This window comes from Hypanus sabinus, chromosome 6 (assembly GCF_030144855.1).
Source record: "Hypanus sabinus isolate sHypSab1 chromosome 6, sHypSab1.hap1, whole genome shotgun sequence".
In the NCBI taxonomy this organism is placed as follows: Eukaryota; Metazoa; Chordata; class Chondrichthyes; order Myliobatiformes; family Dasyatidae; genus Hypanus; species Hypanus sabinus.
The window spans coordinates 179,845,837-179,865,264 of NC_082711.1; the positions used below are offsets into that span (position 1 = coordinate 179,845,837).

The 19,428-nt window shown below is 42.1% G+C and overlaps 2 protein-coding genes across 3 annotated transcripts in view; both read left to right on the forward strand.

The window, feature by feature from the left end:
• crk (v-crk avian sarcoma virus CT10 oncogene homolog) overlaps positions 1–3,491 on the forward strand; it is a 152,565-nt gene extending 149,074 nt beyond the window's left edge. For both annotated transcript variants that reach the window (XR_009512885.1, XR_009512886.1), the window contains exon 3: positions 2,133–3,491. The gene's annotated coding sequence lies outside the window, so the exon portion shown is untranslated. The remainder of the gene's footprint in view (positions 1–2,132) is intronic.
• Positions 3,492–3,896: 405 nt separating this feature from the next.
• The window catches only part of ywhae1 (tyrosine 3-monooxygenase/tryptophan 5-monooxygenase activation protein, epsilon polypeptide 1), a 37,907-nt gene continuing 22,375 nt past the window's right edge, over positions 3,897–19,428 (forward strand). The window contains exon 1 of the mRNA XM_059973731.1: positions 3,897–4,222. Coding sequence (XP_059829714.1) covers positions 4,159–4,222 — 64 coding nt within the window. The 5' untranslated portion in view covers positions 3,897–4,158. The remainder of the gene's footprint in view (positions 4,223–19,428) is intronic.

A 19,428-nucleotide genomic window follows, 5' to 3' on the forward strand; every position in this document is an offset into this window, starting at 1 on the left:
TGGTTAAAGGTGAGAGGAGGTAAAGGGCCAGAGTGGGGAATAGAAGAGGGGAGGTAGAGGGAATTTGTTTTAAAAACCAGATGAGAAATCGTTATTCATGCCATCAGGTTGGATACTACCCAGAAAGAATACAAGGTGTACCACTTTGGCTGCTTGCAGGGATAAGTACTGGGAGGGAGAAGGGAGTCACAGAGGGAGTTATCCCTGCAGAGAGTAGAGAGAGAGGGTGAGGTAAAGATATGTTTGGTGGTTGGATCCCTTTGGAAATGGCAGTAGTTGTAGAAAATGACGTGTTGGATACAGAAGCTCATGGGGTGGTAGGAAAAGAGAAGAGGAACTCTTATCACTGTTAAAGTGGCGGGAAGATGTTGGGGGTGATATATACATTCTTAGCCGTAACAGCCATCTGCCTCTGACCAAGTGCAGCTCATTTTGTAATAATACAGACTCTTCATGCTATTTTTCCTTGCACCTTGTCGTGGGGGAGCCTGGGACCAGACAGCACAGCCTCAGAATAGAAGACAATCCCTTTAGAACAGAGAGGAGAAATTTCTTTAGCCAGAGGATAGTGAATCTGTGGAATTTAATGTCACAAATGGCTGTGGAGGCCACGTCATTGGGTGTATTTAAAGCAAGAGTTCTTGATCAGTCAAGGCATCAAAGTTATGGGGAGAAGGCGGGAGAATGGGATTGAGAGGATCAATAAAGCAGCCATGATAGAATGGTGGAACAGATGTGATGGGCCAAATAGCCTAATTCTTCCCTGTGGTAACTCCTGGTTAACGTTGGTGCTTTGCAACCAAAACCAGCATCTTACTGTATGATCCAATGATCCAAGTCTGGCAGCAGTGATCTGTGATTAGAGCCAAGCTTGATTCCATCAACATCTAATATGCGTACACATGCTCTGGAGTGACGGAGGCTGAGGGGAGAGCTGATAGAGGTTTATAAGATTATGAAAGGCACAGATAGAACAGACAAAAACTAGTATGTTCCATGAGTTGAAATGTCTAATACCAGAGGACATGCATTTAAGGTGAGGTGGGGTCATTTCAAAGGAGAGGTGAGGGGCAAGATTCTTTTTAAAAACAGAGTGGCAGGTGCCTGGGATGGTGGTAGACAGACACATTAGGGACTTCTAGGAGACGTTTAGATTGGCACATGACTGTGAGGAAAATGGAAGGACATGGATATTGTGTATGCAGAAGGGATTAGTTTAGTCATTTGATTACTAATTTAATTGTTTTGGCACAACATTGTGGGTCAAATGGCCTGCTTCTGTGTCAAACTGTTTTATGCTACTTACTGTGGGTTACACAGAAAGGCAACCAAGTTCAAGGACAGAGAAAAACATAGACCAGACAGCATAAGAAGAGGCCCTTCAGCCCATGAAGCTGTGATAAACTATTTAAAATAGCAACTGAACACTTCACTACACCAACTCCTCTTGCCTACATAACTTTCATATTCCTCCATTTTCACATGCCTATGTAAGAGTCTTCAATGCCTCCATCATATCAACATCTCCCCACATCCTGGCAGTGAATTCAAGGCACCCACCGTGTCCAGTACTCGCCCCACTCATCTCCCTTGAACCTACCTCCTCTCATCTTAAGTGCTTGCTAACGTGAATGCAGTCCTTGGCCACGCGGTGTGCCTGCTACTTTGGTGTTAGAATGACGGGTGACACTTGCCCCCAGCACATCCTTAGGTCAGTTGTTAATACAAACGACACATGTCTTGATGTACACGTGATAAACATACAGAGAGATGGGTCGATTGTGTCAATGACTAACACAGTCAGAGGATGTGCTGGGGGCAGCCCCAGGTATTGTCACACTTCTGACACCAACATAGCATACCCACAGTTTAGTAACCCTGAATCTGAATGATCTTCCTCTACCCAGGCCAGGTAGTCCAAAGAACACCTGCAAAGAGCCCAAGCTCTGCCAAAGACTTCCCACCAGTGCAATGTGGAGCGTGAGAGGGCAGTCAGGGAGAGTGGTGTTGAGGGAGCTCTGCGCTGGGAGAGTGGCGCTGAGGGAGCTCTGCGCTGGGAGAGGGCAGTGTCAAGGGAGCATGACTTCTTAAAGGGTCTCAGCCTGAAATGTCAACTCTTTATTCCTCCATAGATGCTGCCTGACCTGCTGAGTTTCTCCAACATTTTGTGTGTGTTGCTCTGGATTTCCTGCATCTGCAGAATCTCTGAGGAGAATGTTGTGGGACCCCTCCCAATTGAAGCTTGGTGTTTCAGGGATTCTGCTTTCCCTGGGGCAGTGTAATGGCAATGCAGATCCCACAAACAACGCAGTACCAGATATTCAATTTTCATAATAAATAATTATTGTCAAAGACACTTGCAGGAGTGTTATCATTCAACTTAAGGACCGGACCAGGCTAAGGCTTAATGACTGTGCGATACTCCCTCAGTCACCCCCCTCCACACGTAGCGCTACGCTCCCTCAGTACTCCCACACGTAGCACGACGCTCCCTCAACACCGTCCCACACAGCGGGATGCTCTCATATACAATGTGACGCTCCCTCAGTACCACCACATGTAACGCGATGCTCCCTCAGTACCCCCACATACAACGTGACGCTCCCTCAGCAATCCACACGTAACGTAGCGCAACGCTCCATCAGTAACCCCACATACAAGATGACGCTCCCTCAGTACCCCATATAGCACGACGCTCCCTCAGTACTTTCACATATAATACGACGCTCCCTCAGTACCCTCACAGCACGACGCTCCCTCAGCACCGTCCCACACAGCGGGATGCTCCCATATACAATGCGTCGCTCCCTCAGTACCCCACACGTAGCACGATGCTCCCTCAGTACTCCCACACGTAGAACGATGCTCCCTCAGTACTCCCACATACATAGTGACGCTCCCTCAGCACACCCCACACGTAACATAACGCAACGCTCCCTCAGTAACCCCACATACACAGTGACGCTCCCTCAGCACCGTCCCCCACAGCGGGATGGTCCCACATACAACATAACGCCCTCAATACCCACACGTAGCGCGACGCTCCCTCAGCACCGTCCCACACAGCGGGATGCCCCTACATACAACGCGACGCTCCCTCAATACTCCCACATGTAACGTAGCGCGACGCTCCCTCAGCACCGCCCCACACAGCGGGATGCCCCTACATACAACGCGACGCTCCCTCAATATCCACACGTAACGTAGCGCGACGCTCCCTCAACACCGCCCCACACAGCGGGATGCCTCTACATACAACGCGACGCTCCCTCAATACCCCACACGTAACGTAGCGCGACGCTCCCTCAGCACCGTCCCACACAGCGGGATGCTCAGACATACAACGTGATGCTCCCTCAATACTCCCACATGTAACGTAGCGCGTCGCTCCCTCAACGCGGTTCAACACAGTGGGACGCTCCCTCAGCACCGCGCCGCTGCCCGGTGCGGCTCTCCCTCAGTGCCACCTCCCCCACACAGCAGAGCGCGGCGCTCCCTCAGTGCACTCACCACGATCCCGGCTCCCACACGCCGCCGAAAGCTGCACTACTTTCTGAAGGCGGCCCGATACCGCGGTCTCATCTTCTCTTTGTGCCTGTTCTCTGCTGCGCCGGTGCACCTCGCGGACGGTTCGGGCGAGGCACCGAGGGCGCGGTGCCCGGCACTATGCTTTGTGCCTGTTTTCGCGGGCGGGAGGAGGGGTGGGGAAAAGGTTGGACCGATATCCTTCCGCCGCACTCCTTTCTCCCCGCTACGCATGTGCGGGCCCACACCGAAGCCGAGAGTGGGAGCGCAAGGAAAAAAGTGCGCCAACCTCATCACCGTCGAAGCCGAGGTGCTGAGGCGCAAGCGCCCGGCAGGCCCGGCCCGGCACTACACTCTGTCGGTCCGCCATTTTGGCAGCTGCTCGGCGGCGGGTGCGAGGCTGGTGTGTCGGCGGCTTCCTGAGCACGGCGCTCGTAGCTCGGTGACTCTCCCGCTCTCTCACCTCCACTACCACCTCCCTGCCAGCAACAGAATAGCCGAAAGCATCCGTGAGCTTAATTTGTTTCGTTAGCGGATTGAAGAAATAAAGCTCGATCAGCCCCTTTCTCAGCAGAGAGAAAACCCTCCTTCCCCCCCCTGTCGAGCGCCTCAGCTTCCCCCCCGCCGGAGAAGATGGATGAACGCGAGGATCTGGTCTACCAAGCCAAGCTGGCCGAGCAGGCCGAGCGCTATGACGGTGAGTGATGGGGAGAAGGGGCGATGTTTCGGGGAGGGAGGGGGTTTTTGCTTCCCCCCTCCCTCCCCGCCCCCGGCCGCCGGCTCCATCCACTCACAAAATGGCGGCCAGCCGTCGGCGGCGGCGGCTCGGAGCCCGCGCTGGCTTTGCTCTGCTCTCCCCGTCCGCCCCTTGCCCCGGCTGTGGGTCGGGCACGATCGGGGTGGGGTGGGGTGGTGTCTGATCCGTACCAACACCCACCATCATCCAGCCAGCCCGCTGCGCACCGCACCGAGCCGACCCCTCCCTTCCCTTCCCTTCCCTTCCCCGGCATAGCGAGGCGCCTCTCTCTTGCATGTACTCACCCCCTCCCCCATTTATTACCACCGCGTGCCCCCCGCCGCTTCCTCTTTTACATTTCATTCTCCCGACTCTTCCGTCAGTCCCTGCCTCCGAAACCGGTTCGACCTGATTCCCCTCCTCCCCGCCCAGAATGGCGGAGAGAGGTTTCCTGCATCCATGGTGGGGTCAGTGCAAGGGGGCAGGGTCGCTCCTCGGCTTTTATTGGCGTTTGTCCCACTCGGAGAATGGGTCAAACCTCAGCTGTGTTCGACAGAAATTTAAAATTGGAATAATTTTCTACATCATACTTTGGGTAACTGCACAATAGGATTTTTTTCTCTACCGAGGCGGAAGTTACAAGTCATTCTTGGCGAACACATGCTAGGCAACGGGGCAAAGAATTTTTCAAGCCCAGCAACATGCTGTTTTTGCTTTTTTGAATATTTTTATGTCTCCTCCCCACCGGCTTCACTGATGAATTTACATATAATATAGATTGATGGGCTGTTTCTTTTTCGATCTCTCAACGGATTATACACCACAGCCAATGTGTAACTTCGGGTTGAGTAGTGACAAAATTCTACTATTTAATATTTAAAAAAAATCTTAAACAATTTGTTAATTGTGGCAAATATTTTAAAACTCCAGTCCTTCAACTATACAATCAAATGATGCTATTGTTAATGTTCAGCAGTGTCATGGCATTAGGTTCATTTCATTGTATACTTCTGTCCAGTTTCTGTTCGAAGGGTGGGGACCTATTCTTTTGTGATTGCAGGGAGATTATTAATTTAACTTTGTTTTATGGTGTAATTTATCTGTTCATTTCATGGTATATTCCACAGCTATAATAGGGACTATTTGGTATTTTAACAAAGTTGTGTCCTATGTGTCTTTGAGATATTCTTGGTGTTGTGCCTTCAGCTTCACATTCAGAAAGCTAACAGGCTGGGTTAGTATTGCTGCAATTTTGGGGGAGGTTGTCAAGTGTTTTGTCTAAAAGGCTTGTAATCTTGAATCAAACTTAACTATTTCAGTCATTGCCATAATACTGATTTTCTCATTTTTGCTGATTAAGTACAGCTCCACAGCGATTTTTGCCAGTACTGCCATTATTCTGGTGCGTGGGTGGCATAAGCAGACTGCGTAATACATCTATGCAGCCACTGGTTCACAGGCAGCATGTGATGTGTTGGAATTAGCTTGAGATGTGGATACCTGGTCTATTATGCTAACCATACTAGCATACCTGATTTCATTGTGTATTTTAGCTAAAATAATTATCCAGTTACAAATGGTTTAGTGAAGCATTTTAAAGAGAGAAAATAGTATATTTTCAGCAGGCTCCATTTGTATATTAAAAGTACTTGCCCTAGTGGCTTTCAGGCATCTCATCTGCGGAGATCACGAACTGATTCCAGCACTCTTCGTGTTACCTATTCTGAAATTGGTAATGTGTAGATTTAAATTGAGCAACAGCGTGAAATGGTGGGCTGCAGAGGACTAGGATAATTGTGAACAGTTCATATTTGCAACAAATAAAGCTTAATTTGTAAACAAGTCTCCCATGTGTTTTCTTTAATACTTGGATAAAGTCAAGGCATTGTTGATCTTCATATTACTATTGGGAAGTAATTGGCTAATTTTAATGGGCTGCAGGAGCTGGGTCATACTGGCAGAGTTGGACATTTGGGCACTGTTGTAGCATAGTAGTTAGTGTGACAGAGCAAGGGGTTGAATTCTGGTACAATCTTTAAGGAGTTTGTACTTTCTCCCCATGACTTGTGTAGGTTTTCTCCCACAGTCCAAAAATGTGCCGGTTAGTAGGTTAATTGGTCATTGTAAATTGTCCTGTGATTAGGTTAGGAATCAGTAGGTGGGTTGCTGGGTGATGCGGCTTGTTGGGTTTGAAAGGCCTGTTCCAAATTGTATCTCTAAATAAAATTTGATCTGTTTAACGTGCACACACGATGCTGGAAAAAAATCTACAGGTTAGGCAGCATCTATGGCATCAAATATATATTTGATGTTTTGGTCTGAGATTTATTTCCCAGCTGCCTAACCTTAGTTCTTCCAGCATTTTGTGTGCTGCTCAAGATTTCCTGGACCTACAGTCTGTCTAACCCTGATATTAATTAACCCACCAGCTAATCATTGGTTCATCCATCCTGTTTTGAGGGTAAACATGGAGTGGGAAGTTGAATTGTTCATAGTAACAAAAATTTATTGTCTACTTCTAAATTGGTCTGACATTCAGAATTTTAATTTGCATAGACTTGTCTGTAGTTTGGTGCACTTGTATCCTTGATTTTATTCTGGTTATGTTCCATGTCCTATCCCCCTCCTCATCCTAAACCATTTAGCTCATGAAATACATCACAGTGGCTCGTGAGATTGAAAATGCCACAAGATCTGTGACTAAGGCATCTTTGACATATGCCTGCCAGTTATGTGGGTGGTACTTCTGCTTTTTTCCATCCCATTTATTTAACTGGAGTGCAAAATCTCAAATGTAGAGATTTAACCAAGTGTTAGAACCTTGATTTCAATTTTATGTACATCCACAAATGACAGCAGCCATACCCTCTCAGCACACTCATCAAGTAGACTACTGTCATGAGGTGTAAACAGGAATCCACATTGTAGCACCTCAATTTCTTTTGTAACCAGGATCACCTAATTTCCTACTGACTGAGATTGCAGTTGACACCTATTATGTGTGGCTAGTGAAGAATAACTTCGCATGCTGAATGACCTTGCAGCCCATTGCATAATGATGTGCAGTTAATATAGGTAAGTGGGGCACAAAGTGGACATTTCATCTGGATATGATAATAGGCATTGGTAAAACTGCTTTAACCAGCTACAGACTACAAAATTTATTCCACATATTTCATACTTGTGTTGCGTTTGTAGTGTTTACCCAGAGTTAGTGCTGAAATCAGCAAAAGATGTTAAATTTTTGAGAAGCTTGGATGCAGGATCCAATTTGCCACCTGGGAAACCAAAATGATGCCAATTTTCATTAAAACAAATTAGGCATGTTCATAATCAAGATGCTGTAGGTTAATATTTATGTTCCTGCATGCTGGAAGGCAAGCATATTCCTGGTTTAGGTGAGTTTGTGTTATGAGAAATTTGGAGAAGGATAATTTCTAGGGCTTAGTTATCAATATAGTACTTCACCTGCCCTAATGAAGGGTCTAGGCCTGAAACATCAACTTTTTTTTCTGTAGATGCTGCCTGGCCTGAGTTCCTCCATCATTTTGTGTCTGTTGCTTACATTTCCAGCATCTGAAGATATCCTCTCATTCCTGGTTGAAATATTTTTGGAATTTGCCAATTCAGTTAATATGTGACTTACCATAGCTCACTCTTAATATTTTTTTTAAAAAAGGTTTGTGTCATTTTAATACTGATTTTAAGGCATTAATTTCTGACTTGCAACTAAAGCTAATGTGAAATTGGGAATTCTATTACCTTATTTTAAGTTAAAAATCATGGCAAGTCTTCAGATTTTAAGTGCATAGTGGAGATTGTATAGGCCCCAGAGGTGGGAGTGGGTTGTCTTTTAATTAGGTATGTTCCAGTTTGCTATATATAATTGTTGAGAAACTTGAGGTGAACATTGAAGCTTAATGGGGGGCATTCAGTTTGAAAGTACTGCAGTGTGTTTGGGGGTGGGGGAATAATATTGGACAACGGTGATGACACTAAATTAAATAACGTGAAACTTGGAGGAATTTATAATGATGTGGAGACACTAAAGGTGGATTAAGACCACTGACAAATTGACTACCATTGTAAGAAGCTGGAGTATTATGAAAGCTGTCAACTGTTGTATCATTAAAAATTCTGCAGAAAGGCATGAATTGGGAGAGAGTAAAGCTTTTTTAGGATTAAATTTATTGTCAAATTAAGTGTAAGTAAACTGCAAGGATTTCTAGGAAACAGATATTAGAACCAAATTCTAGAGGGATGTGATGGTGGCTTGAGGTCTTGGTGTTTAATCAAATGATCTGACAGATCCAATTATTAGTTGTCATGGTGAACAGATGGCAGAAAGGAAGTGGGTTAGTGTTTGAGAAAAGTAGCTTATTTTTTTGTTTCTTGCATAGTGGAGCTAACTATTGGTATGGTAGTGTGGATGTCAAGCCTTGGAATCAGAATTGTGGGAACTCATCTGCATAATCTGTCACCTAAGTCCCAAAAGCTCGAATCTGGTCACTTCCCTTTTACTTTCCAATTTAACTAGTACAGGTTTAATTTGCATCACAGTTTTAGTTGAAGATTCTATCCCAGATCATTCTTTTTCATTTTCCATTGATAAATTAGCTTATTTTTTAAAGGCAGCAGGTATTTTGACCCTATTCTGATCTTGTTAAAACAATCTTCAACCCTGTTGAATGTGTCCTAGTTTTTTTGTACCATCTGGCAGCTATAATAATGCCGAAGGATATTCCAAAGAGATCCTAATTGATCTGCATAAACTTGATATTTTGATTAATACTCCTATTTCTAAGTTGTAATTTAATTTTTTATTTAGAGATTCAGTCCGGCCCTTCGAGCCACACCGTCCAACAACCCCAGATTTAACTCTGGCATAATCATGGGACAATTTACAAAGGCCAATTAACTAATCTGTACGTGTTGAGAATGTGGGAGGAAGCCAGAGCATCTGGAGAAACCCCACTTTCCATGAGGAGGGTGTATGAATTCAGTGAATGGTGAGATTGAACTCCAAACTGTTGCCTTAACCACTATGCTACTGTGATCCATATGTTGTGTTTTATGAAGATTTGTTTTTACAAAAAGGGCTTTAAAAAGTCTGAATGTTAAACAGCATCAGTTTAAGAAACAATGCTCAAGTTATAACCTTCCATTTGAATTGAAGTCCAAGCCTAGTTTCTGCCAATCATTGTAAGCTGATCCCTACATTTTCATGGTTCGGGTAATGGAGACTTTTGTCGTGGAATTCACAAGTCGTACCCCAGAAGTTCATGATGTGGAATAAAATTTAACATAAAGTCAGTTTTTCTTAATTGTTTGGTACTACTGGGCTTTGGATATGGCATCACACATTGGCTGGTTGGGTCAGCAGTTACAGCCGAGTCCTTTCCTGTGCCCTCTCCAATCCAAGGGCAAGTACACAGGCATCTTAGGAGTGTAGCTCTGCTATGTTCTTTGATGAACTACATTGTGGGGACCCACAGTAACCTGACCAACTCTTAAACCTGCTCCAAAAGTATAATCTCTTGGCATTTTCTTTATTTCACTAAATCGTTGAGCTTTCACCATCACCCACCATGCACTAATTTCTAATCTACTTTATTCTTTTGACTACTGATATCCCCCTTCTAAGTTCTTTCAAAATCTACCTGCTTGGTCCATTCCTTGCCCAAGTCTAATGTTGACCTCAGCTGTGAGTCAGTTTGTTTCTCCAAGTGGATTAATATGAGAAAAAAATCATAGAGAACTGTATCTCCACTTAGGAAAAGTGGGTTTGCATTATGGAATGTAGTTGAATAGATGCCTCTTCAGGAATACAACCCCTACGTGGTGCAGGGGTTCTCTATATATGTCCTTGTTTATTTTCTGGATTGGTCCTCTAAAGCACTTTCACTGAATGTTAAGATTCCTTTAAATTGTTAGAGCTCCTAGGTTAAGGTGATTATTTAGATTGGAAACTTCCTTCCTCAGAGGCCAAAGGAGAAACTTGTTTGCTTACTTGGTATATGGAGGCTATTGTTGGGGGGAAATTCTTCTGATGGTGATTTTTTTTCCCTCTCTTTCAAAGGGAGTGATTTTGGAGTAACTGGATGTTTGCTGTACAATACAGTTGATTAGAAAATGTTCAGTGCCCCAGTGGGGAAATTTTTAATGCTTCGGACAGTGGAGCCAAGGAGGTAAAATCTTAGCGTGGTGACTCATGGGGAAGAGATGTTAGTTGAGATTAAGCACCCCAGGAATTTTTCTTATATAACAGATTAAGCAAATGGCATATATAACCATTGCACTTGTGTTTTAAGTGTTAATGCATATGGCAGCATCAGTCAATTTGAGAGATAGCTGTTCTCATAATACGGTTGCTTTATGTCCTTTCCAAATGAGTAGCCTGCCAATAGAGATTCCTGCTATTTCAAGATTCTCCTAATTACTAACATAAGCTGTATTGGTAGATCTGGAGTTGTGTACCACGCACTGGGAAAGGACAAGTTTTTTTGAAAAAATAATAGTTGGATTTTTAACTGTTCGATTTGAAGATGACGATTTCAATTTCAGATGCACTTAATTCTGCAGTTGCTGTGTGATTGAAATTTGTCACTGGATCAGTAGTCTTTAAGCTATGGAAGTTAGCCCATTAGTGAAACTGCTGTGAATTTGTAGTTTCTGCTTGCCATCTCTGGTAACTCAAAGATGGTCCCATTTCCAATCTATTAGTTGTCGTGTGACCTAGATAATGGGAATGCTTTTTGAATACTGAACTCAACCTGGCTATGTGTCATTTACATCTGAACTCATTAATTACTCAGGATTGGTAATCCCAACAGCTCTGCCAACACAGAGGAGGCTAATGTTAATTATTAGCCTCTTTCAGGGGTGGAATTTAGCAACTGAGAAAACTGTAAATAAGTTTAACTATAATCCTATTGGCAAGCTGATTTAACCATTTAAGAATCTTATCTGTGCTTATGAAGGAGTATGGGTACTTAGGGAACCAGTCAGCTTCAAAGGAGGATATTTGGAAATAACTATTCATGGAGTAGTTAATGTGTACAATTCAATTTCTATATATCCTTTAAAAGAAGGAAAATCCCTGAAGCTATGTTTCAGGTGTTGCAGTCAGATTGGATGCTTAAGCAGATTTGCTGGAACGTTCTGTTGATGTTTCAAGATTCTCCCAGTGGCAGATATGGGCATGTTAGTGCATTTAAATAATTTTTCCAGTGTCAATCAGTACATTGCAATACATATTTAAAAAACATAACCTACAATGAGAAATACAGTATATTTTTAAAATAAACTAGTCATTCAAAAAGAGCAAAAAAAAACACTAAAAATTAGTGAGGTAGTGTACATGGCTTCATTGTCTATCCAGAAATCTGATGGCAGAGGGGGGAAATCTGTTCTTGAAGCATTGAGATTGTGACTTCAGCCTCCTGGACCACCTCCCAGATGGTAGCAATGAGAAAAGGGCATGTGCTGGATGACGGCCGCCACCTTTTTTAGGCATGCTGGGGAGGCTGATGCCTTGATAGAGCTGGCTCCGCTTACAACTTATTACAGCTTTTTCCAATGCTGTGCATTGGCCCTTCCATACCAGACTAATGTGGCCAGTTAGATTGCTCTTCATGTACATCTGTAGGAATTTTGAGCGTCATTGACATACCGAGTCTCCTAGAACTCCTGAGGATATGCGCACTCTGACATGCCCTCTTTTTAATTTCATCAATATGTTGAGCCTAGATAGATCTTTAGAGATGCTAGTAACCTGTGATGCATGATTATGCTGTTTTCAGGTGTATTGTAAGGCAGTCTTGGAGGTTTTTATAGTTCATGTAATTTGAGATACAAATTGGTTATCTTTTCATTTTAATTTGAAATTTTCCACATGAACAGCATAACCTTTTTTTACAGTTACTATTGAGTATGCTAAATTGGCATAATTATTTGTAATACAATTAAATATGTTGTGACTAATTAGCATTTTGTATCTGTGGTCATATTCTTCATTTTAACAGTGGGTTAGGTGAGGATTAAGGAGCTAGAAATAAAAACATTTAAAATGGTAACTAAAGCTTCTCTTCATTCAGTTGAAGGCATTTCCTGAGAATTCCGGGCCACAATCTGCTTTGAGTTATTATGAAATTATTAAGTGTATTGCATTTAGATGTTTTTAGATGCATTTCTAATTGTCTCCTACTTACCTAAGCTTCAAAGTTTAACTTGCTGCTGCACCAGTTAAAATGAATGTTATGACATTACGTGGGTTATTCCTCCACTCAGTGTTAGACCATTCTTTTAAAATTGCTGGTTGTGAATATGAAGATTTGAGTATTAGGAGCTATTAGTTGAAAGAAATACAATAATACCCTAATTGAAATGAGAAATTATGCCCATGCTGGAAATGCAGTAGCATCGCACAAAATGCTGGAGGAAGTCAGCAGGTCAGGCAGCATCTACGGAAAAGTCAACATTTTGGGCCAAAGCCTTTATTCAGGAATGGAAGAGAAAGGGGAAATCCAGAATAAAGGGTGGTGGGGGGGAGGTGAAATGAGGACAGCTATAAGGTGATAGGTGAAGCCAGATTGGTAGGAGAAGAGGAAGGAGGAGCTGAGAAATTGTTGAGGGTGAGGACCAGTTCTGCCAGACGGAGGGTGCTATAGGAGGAGATCTGGTTCTTGAGAAAGAAGCAGAGCACTTTAAGACTGCATTGATGGGGGTTAAAAGTGTATATGGACTGGACAAGCATGGGGAAAATGAGACCAAGAGCATGTGAAGTGTTGTATATGTACAGTAGGTGGGAAGTGACTCAGCTTGGTTGGGGGGGGGGGGGGGTAGATTTGAGCTATGAGGACACAAATTAAGTGGGGCAAGTTGTGGCTGGGAGGTAGAAGCAAGCAATGTGGGGTAAGGGAAATATGAGTGGTTGCAATGGATGAGAGTTCTGGAGTGGGGTCCTCTTCAAGGGGTAAGTAAGAGGAGGTGTCTGACAGTTACTGCCTGGTTCAGCAAGATAGAAGTCAGTTTGCCACACTACAACAGGACCTCCTTTGTCTAAGGGTTTCATGGCAAGGTTAAGATTGGTGCAGAGAGAGTGGAGGCGGTAAGGTTCGAAGAGGAGTGAGCAGTACTGAAGTTGAGCTGGTTAGTGTTGGGCATAGTGGAATTGAGCATTAAGCCATTAATCCTTTAAATATGTTTTCTGTGTTTTGGATATGGACTGTGGATGTTTTTCAGTCTTGGTTTTTTATATTATGTGTTTTTGCCTGATCTTGTTTTTTGTGTGTGTGTGTGTGGGGGGGGGGTGTTTGGGTTCTATGTTCTTACTGCATTTTTTGTTAGTTTCTTTGTGTGAGGATATGTGGGGGCAAAATTCTTGTGTTTGATGCAGGGGAGGGGTTTTGGGAGTTGATTTTGTTGCTGTTCTTTTTTCCTTTGTTCTGGTGCTGTCTGGAGAAGAATCCAGACTTGTATACTGCGTACATACTTTGATAATAAATGAACCTTGGAATATGTCTGATGCTAAGCCTGTCTTTGCACTTGAAATGGATGTTCCATCACATGGGCTGAAATGTTGGGTGAATCATCATTTTAATGTCTGTGAAAGACATTTCAGATTTTCTATTGCTCCTGATTCAGATTTTGCTATTCCAGCTGTGTTCTGATTTAAGGTGTTCCTCGAGTGAAAGTTTACTTTAGTACATGCCTCAGAATACCTATTACTTGTGGGATTATTATCTGGAGCTATCTTTAAGATCCTTACAATGTCAATAGCTCTTAAAGTCAGCTAAAGGAAATGTCATTAATTCTTAAGATTCAGATCAAGTTATCGGAGATGACATGTTTATCCATCCATTGGAGTTTTTTGAGGGTGTAACAAGGATGTTAGACGAGGGTAAGCCAGTAGATGTTGTGTACCTAGATTTTCAGAAGGCATTCGATAAGGTGCCATATAGGAGATTGGTGAGTAAAATCAGAGCTCATGGCATTGGGGGCAGGGTTTCAACATGGATAGAAAACTGGTTGGCAGATAGAAAGCAAAGGGTAGCAGTGAATGGGTGTTTCTCAGACTGGCTGGAGGTGACTAGTGGGTACCACAGGGCTCTGTATTGGGACCACAGCTCTTTACGATTTATGTCAATGATTTAGATGAGGGTATTGAAAACTATATCAGCGAGTTTGCTGACGATACTAAACTGGGTGGCAGTGTGACATGCGAAGAGGACGTTAGGAGAATACAGGGAGACTTGGATAGGCTGAGTGAGTGGCCAGATACTTGGCAGATGTCATTCAATGTGAATAAATGTGAAGTTATCCACTTTGGAAGCTGGAACAAGAGGGCAGAGTATTGTCTGAACAGTGTCGAGTTAGGTAAGGGAGAAATGCAAAGAGACCTAGAAGTCCTAGTTCACCAGTCAATGAAGGTGAATGAGCAAGTGCAACAGGCAGTGAAGAGGGCAAATGGAATGTTGGGCTTTGTTACAAGGGGAATTGAATACAAGAGCAAGGATGTTCTTTTGCATTTGTACAGGGCCCTGGTGAGACCACACCTGGAATATTGTGTACAGTTTTGGTCTCCAGGTTTAAGGAAGGACATTCTGGCAATTGAGGAAGTGCAGCGTAGATTCACTAGGTTGATTCCTGGGATGGCAGGGCTGTCTTACGCAGAGAGATTGGAGAGATTGGGCTTGTACACGCTGGAATTGAGGAGATTGAGAGGGGATCTGATTGAAACGTTTAAGATAATTAAAGGATTTGATAGGATTGAGGCAGGAAATATGTTCCAGATGTTGGGAGAGTCCAGTACCAGAGGGCATGGATTGAGAATAAGAGGTCAGTTATTTAAAACAGAGTTGAGGAAGAGCTTCTTCTCTCAGAGAGTTGTGGAGGTGTGGAATGCACTGCCTCGGAAGACGGTGGAGGCCAATTCTCTGGATGCTTTCAAGAAGGAGCTGGATAGATATCTGATGGATAGGGGAATCAAGGGATATGGGGACAAGGCAGGGACTGGGTATTGATAGTGAATGATCAGCCATGATCTCAGAATGGCGGTGCAGACTCGAGGGGCCGAATGGTCTACTTCTGCACCTATTGTCTATTGTCTAATTCTGGAGTTTTTAAACTGAATATTTGCATTCAAAGGCAATTAATTGAATTAGATACACTACTGTACTGTTCAGTGGATCTATACTGCTGTGTTTGAGTTTGTAACGGTCATTGACTGTAACTACAAGATTATCTTTAAAGAGCAAGTGGATATTTAAAAACCACCAAATCCAGTACATTTGAATGTTTGTCTTTCAGTAGCCATGGTACATGTAATCGAACAAAAACATTTTGCGGTTAACATTTAAACATTTAACTAACTGTGTTAGGGTTATAGCTATGTCATTTTAAGTTAATGTCACCACTATTTTAGTGGCAGAAGTCACATTTAAACAGTGTATTCTACCAAATAAAATGTCCAAAAAGCACAGCCATATTTAATGTTAATCTGCTTGTTGGGATTAACTTTCATTAACTGCTTTTGTCTCAATTTTTATGATCTCTTTTTCTTTTAGATTCAGTGTTTGAATACATTAAAATCAGTGGTGTCAAACAGCAAAGGAGTTTTAGTACATTTACAGAAAAAAATGGTTTGTCTGGAGATGTGGGCTGGATTTTCTGATCTGCAAAGTGAAGGTGCCTGTTGGCCATAATATTAGCTGTAGAGGATTGCAGCAGCAGTGATGTCAGCAGTACTTGTACTGACAGTGGGAGGGACTTGTTAAAAATCTAAATTCTCAGATTCAATAATTTCACAGAAAGCTTTCCAGTGTACTGCAGTCCTTGCAGTTGGAAAAACTGGACACCGCAGTTCAATTTAGGATTTACTGTTTTCAAACCACATCTGTGGACTTCAGATTGTTTAAGATCATTTACGATTAAGGTGGCAGGTAATTGTTCATGGCACAGCTTTTCTGTGGACTGCTGGTATTTGTGTGATAGACTGTGTCTGTAACCTAGATGTTGGGTGGACTTAGTAAATGAACAGCACAAATCTTTTCTAAGCATTTTTATTATGAAAGATTGCATGTGATAATGAAGCAAAGGTTTATTAGCAAATTGGCAAACTGAAAAATATGAATTGTTACTTGGTAATTAAATAGTCTAAATTTTTAATTTTTAATTATTCTTCAGTTTGTCTTCATTTGCAGAATCCCTAGTGTTTTTTGTCTATACTGGTTCAGCAAGCTTTAACTGGAGTTTAAGCTTTTAGTTTGGATCATATCACATTTAAACAATGTTATCAACAGGGCTCAGTCTTATCAGTCTGTTTGCTGTTGCTCTCTACTATTGCCCATTATTTGGAAAGGAGTTGCTGCTTGCGTTGTTCCATTTGAGAACCACTCCTTAACTGTTCCGCACCAGTTAATTTATCATGGCTGACATTACTAATTCAGTCTATTTCCAGTGAATTGCATTGGGCATGTTCTTGCTGTTCTGTACCAGTGTTAGAGTTCAGAAATTAGAATTTAAATACTTATTTGACTTAAATAGTTCTTTTATCCTTTGTATCTTTAGATATCAAGCATGGAGCATACCTGTAATAAGTAATTTGGAAAGTCTGGTTGAGTGGTCTGAATAATTCTGCCATGCTGCTATGTCTTGTGATCCTTTTATCTTTAAGCTCTTCATTTAACATGCTTGTTAGTTACTGTATCTGCTTTTATTTGACCTGCAGCTTGCAAGAGTCCTTAATTTACTTAGGTTAAAAGACAGCTTTTCTGTCATTAATTGCTGGACATTGTATCAGTCAGTAGCAGAGCTGACATGTATAGAGTAGTTTATTAAAAGTATATGGGTTTGGAACTAGAAGTCATAGAGTACTACAGTACAAAACTATGCCCTTTCGCTCATTTACCGGAAGACCTGGTCATTTGCTGAGTTTCATCAACCTGCACCTCAACCATTGTCCCCATACCATTTAGACTCGGTTGACTCGGTTACCATTTTTAAATTTGTATTTTTGTACCTGATTCCCTGGCACCTCTTAATTCATATCTTCAGTCAGCTTTGATTTTCAGTTTTAAATCGCAGGAAGTTAAGAACTAAATGAAACTAGCATTATATTTATAGAGTTAAAGGCATTTGATGGATGTGGGCCTGTACTTGCTGGTGTTTGGAAGAATGAGGGGGGAGGGAATCTCATTGAAAACTTGCGTCCTCCAATATTATCCGTTATCCATGTAACTACCCAATCTTCTCTTAACTTACTTTTGAATCTATACCTACCACTTTCATGGGCAGCTTTTGATTGAATGATCAGAGTTTGAAATTTTTCAATTACTCTACTGGTTAAATTTGTATTTCTTTTTATCTTCAGTTGCTTTGCTTTCGGATGAAACTCGTATTTTCAATCTGGATACTCTTTAGCCTGCATGCACCATATAGCAGTTGCAGTTTAAGGTTGAAAATCTAATGTACCTGTCTTACTGGGTTTGCAGCCAATTGTTATTTATAGTTTTAAATCCTGTTTGCAAGAGATCTGAAAACTGGAGATTTTGTATAGTAATCAAACAGGCACAGTTGAAAATTATCATTACCCCCTGGTTTGATAGCTCAGGGTACAGCCCAGTTTGTAGTGAGCGAGCTTTTGTATGAGACCACAAAGTTAGACTTGGTTGGATTTTGAATACATTATGCATATGTTTATTGCGTGACGAAAACTGCTGACATTGGGATTTTTTTAAAACAACCGATGTCTATGCAATGCCTCTGACTTAACGGATGTGATCAGAATAACGATGGGTACACCATCTCACTTTCACTGGTCAGTGTTACCTGGTTATTTGTGTGTGTTATATTGTCAGCTCTGAGAATTGATTGTTCTGAACTGTTGGTGTTGCTCAAGTTTTAAACATGATGGGCAGGGGAAATTTAGAAATTGGAAGTCTACGGCAGTCAGTTATAGGTTTTCATTTCATTTTGATTTAAATGAAAGTCTGGTATTAGATAAAACTTCATATACATTTGGGTGGGTGTTAGTTGGGTGGTTGAGGCAGTTACAGAATACTTGAGGAATAAGCATCAGGGAATTACTATTTTTAACGGGTCATTTCCTTCCTTCATATGACCAATGCAGTTTTGTAAGAAATATTGGTAATGTCTACTTAATTGTTTCAGGGAAGGGTGTGGACAAAAAGATGTGAATTGTGTCAAGCAAAATAAAATGCAAATTGTCAAATATAAAATAGAACATCAGAAATGGGAGATGAGAGTAGATCTGTTGCTACTTGAGTTTGCTCCATCAATGAGTAAGATAATGGGTTCAATGCCACTTACCTGCCCTTCCCTGTAGTTTAAACTTCCGTCATCGTCTTGAATATTCAACTACTGCCTTGGTAGATTTCTGTGGGAAGAATTTCCTCTTCACTGTTAAATTGGTTCTGTTATTGTGGGGCATGCCCCCAAATTCCAGTATAGATTAGAGAAAATTACTCAGCAGCATCCACCTTTTTACACTGATACGGACTTGTTCTTTCCATCTGTTAACAGGAACCGGGGAAAACCTCTGTATGACCTCGGATGTTGAAATGGTAACTGTACACTGCACTCCAGATATGGTTTTGCAAGTTGCCTTCAGTACGCTGTTCACCATATCAAATTGAAGATGTTTTTATCAAAGCTGAAGCTGATTTTAGCTTTTCTTTGCGAATTAACATGCTTTAATATAACAAATGTGTATAGCATTTTGTGTTTTGAGCTCCTGTTCATGGCTGTACCAGCCCATCTGTACTGTCAGGGCATAATTGTAAACTGAAACTCACCTTGCATCTAGAAATGGGATGCCAGTGAAGTGATAATATGTTTGAAAGATTTTTAACAATCTTCCTGTGTTTGTTTTCAAAAAGAAGATGCTGGTATTTGAAGAAGGAAATTAGATTTAGCTAGGTGAAGGTTTTCTTTAATAAAATTCTGCCTTGTTTTAATAGAACAAGGACCTGAATAAAATAAATGATTGTATGGAAATCATAAAATCGATGATAGATTAAAGTCAAAATTTTTAAAGGCCAAATTTGCTTGTCTCAAGGGATATGCTAGAATTCCCTTCATTTCTGAGTGGTAATACGTCAGTGTTGATCTGAAGACACTTTTTGATATAGCTGTAGAGTATGTTA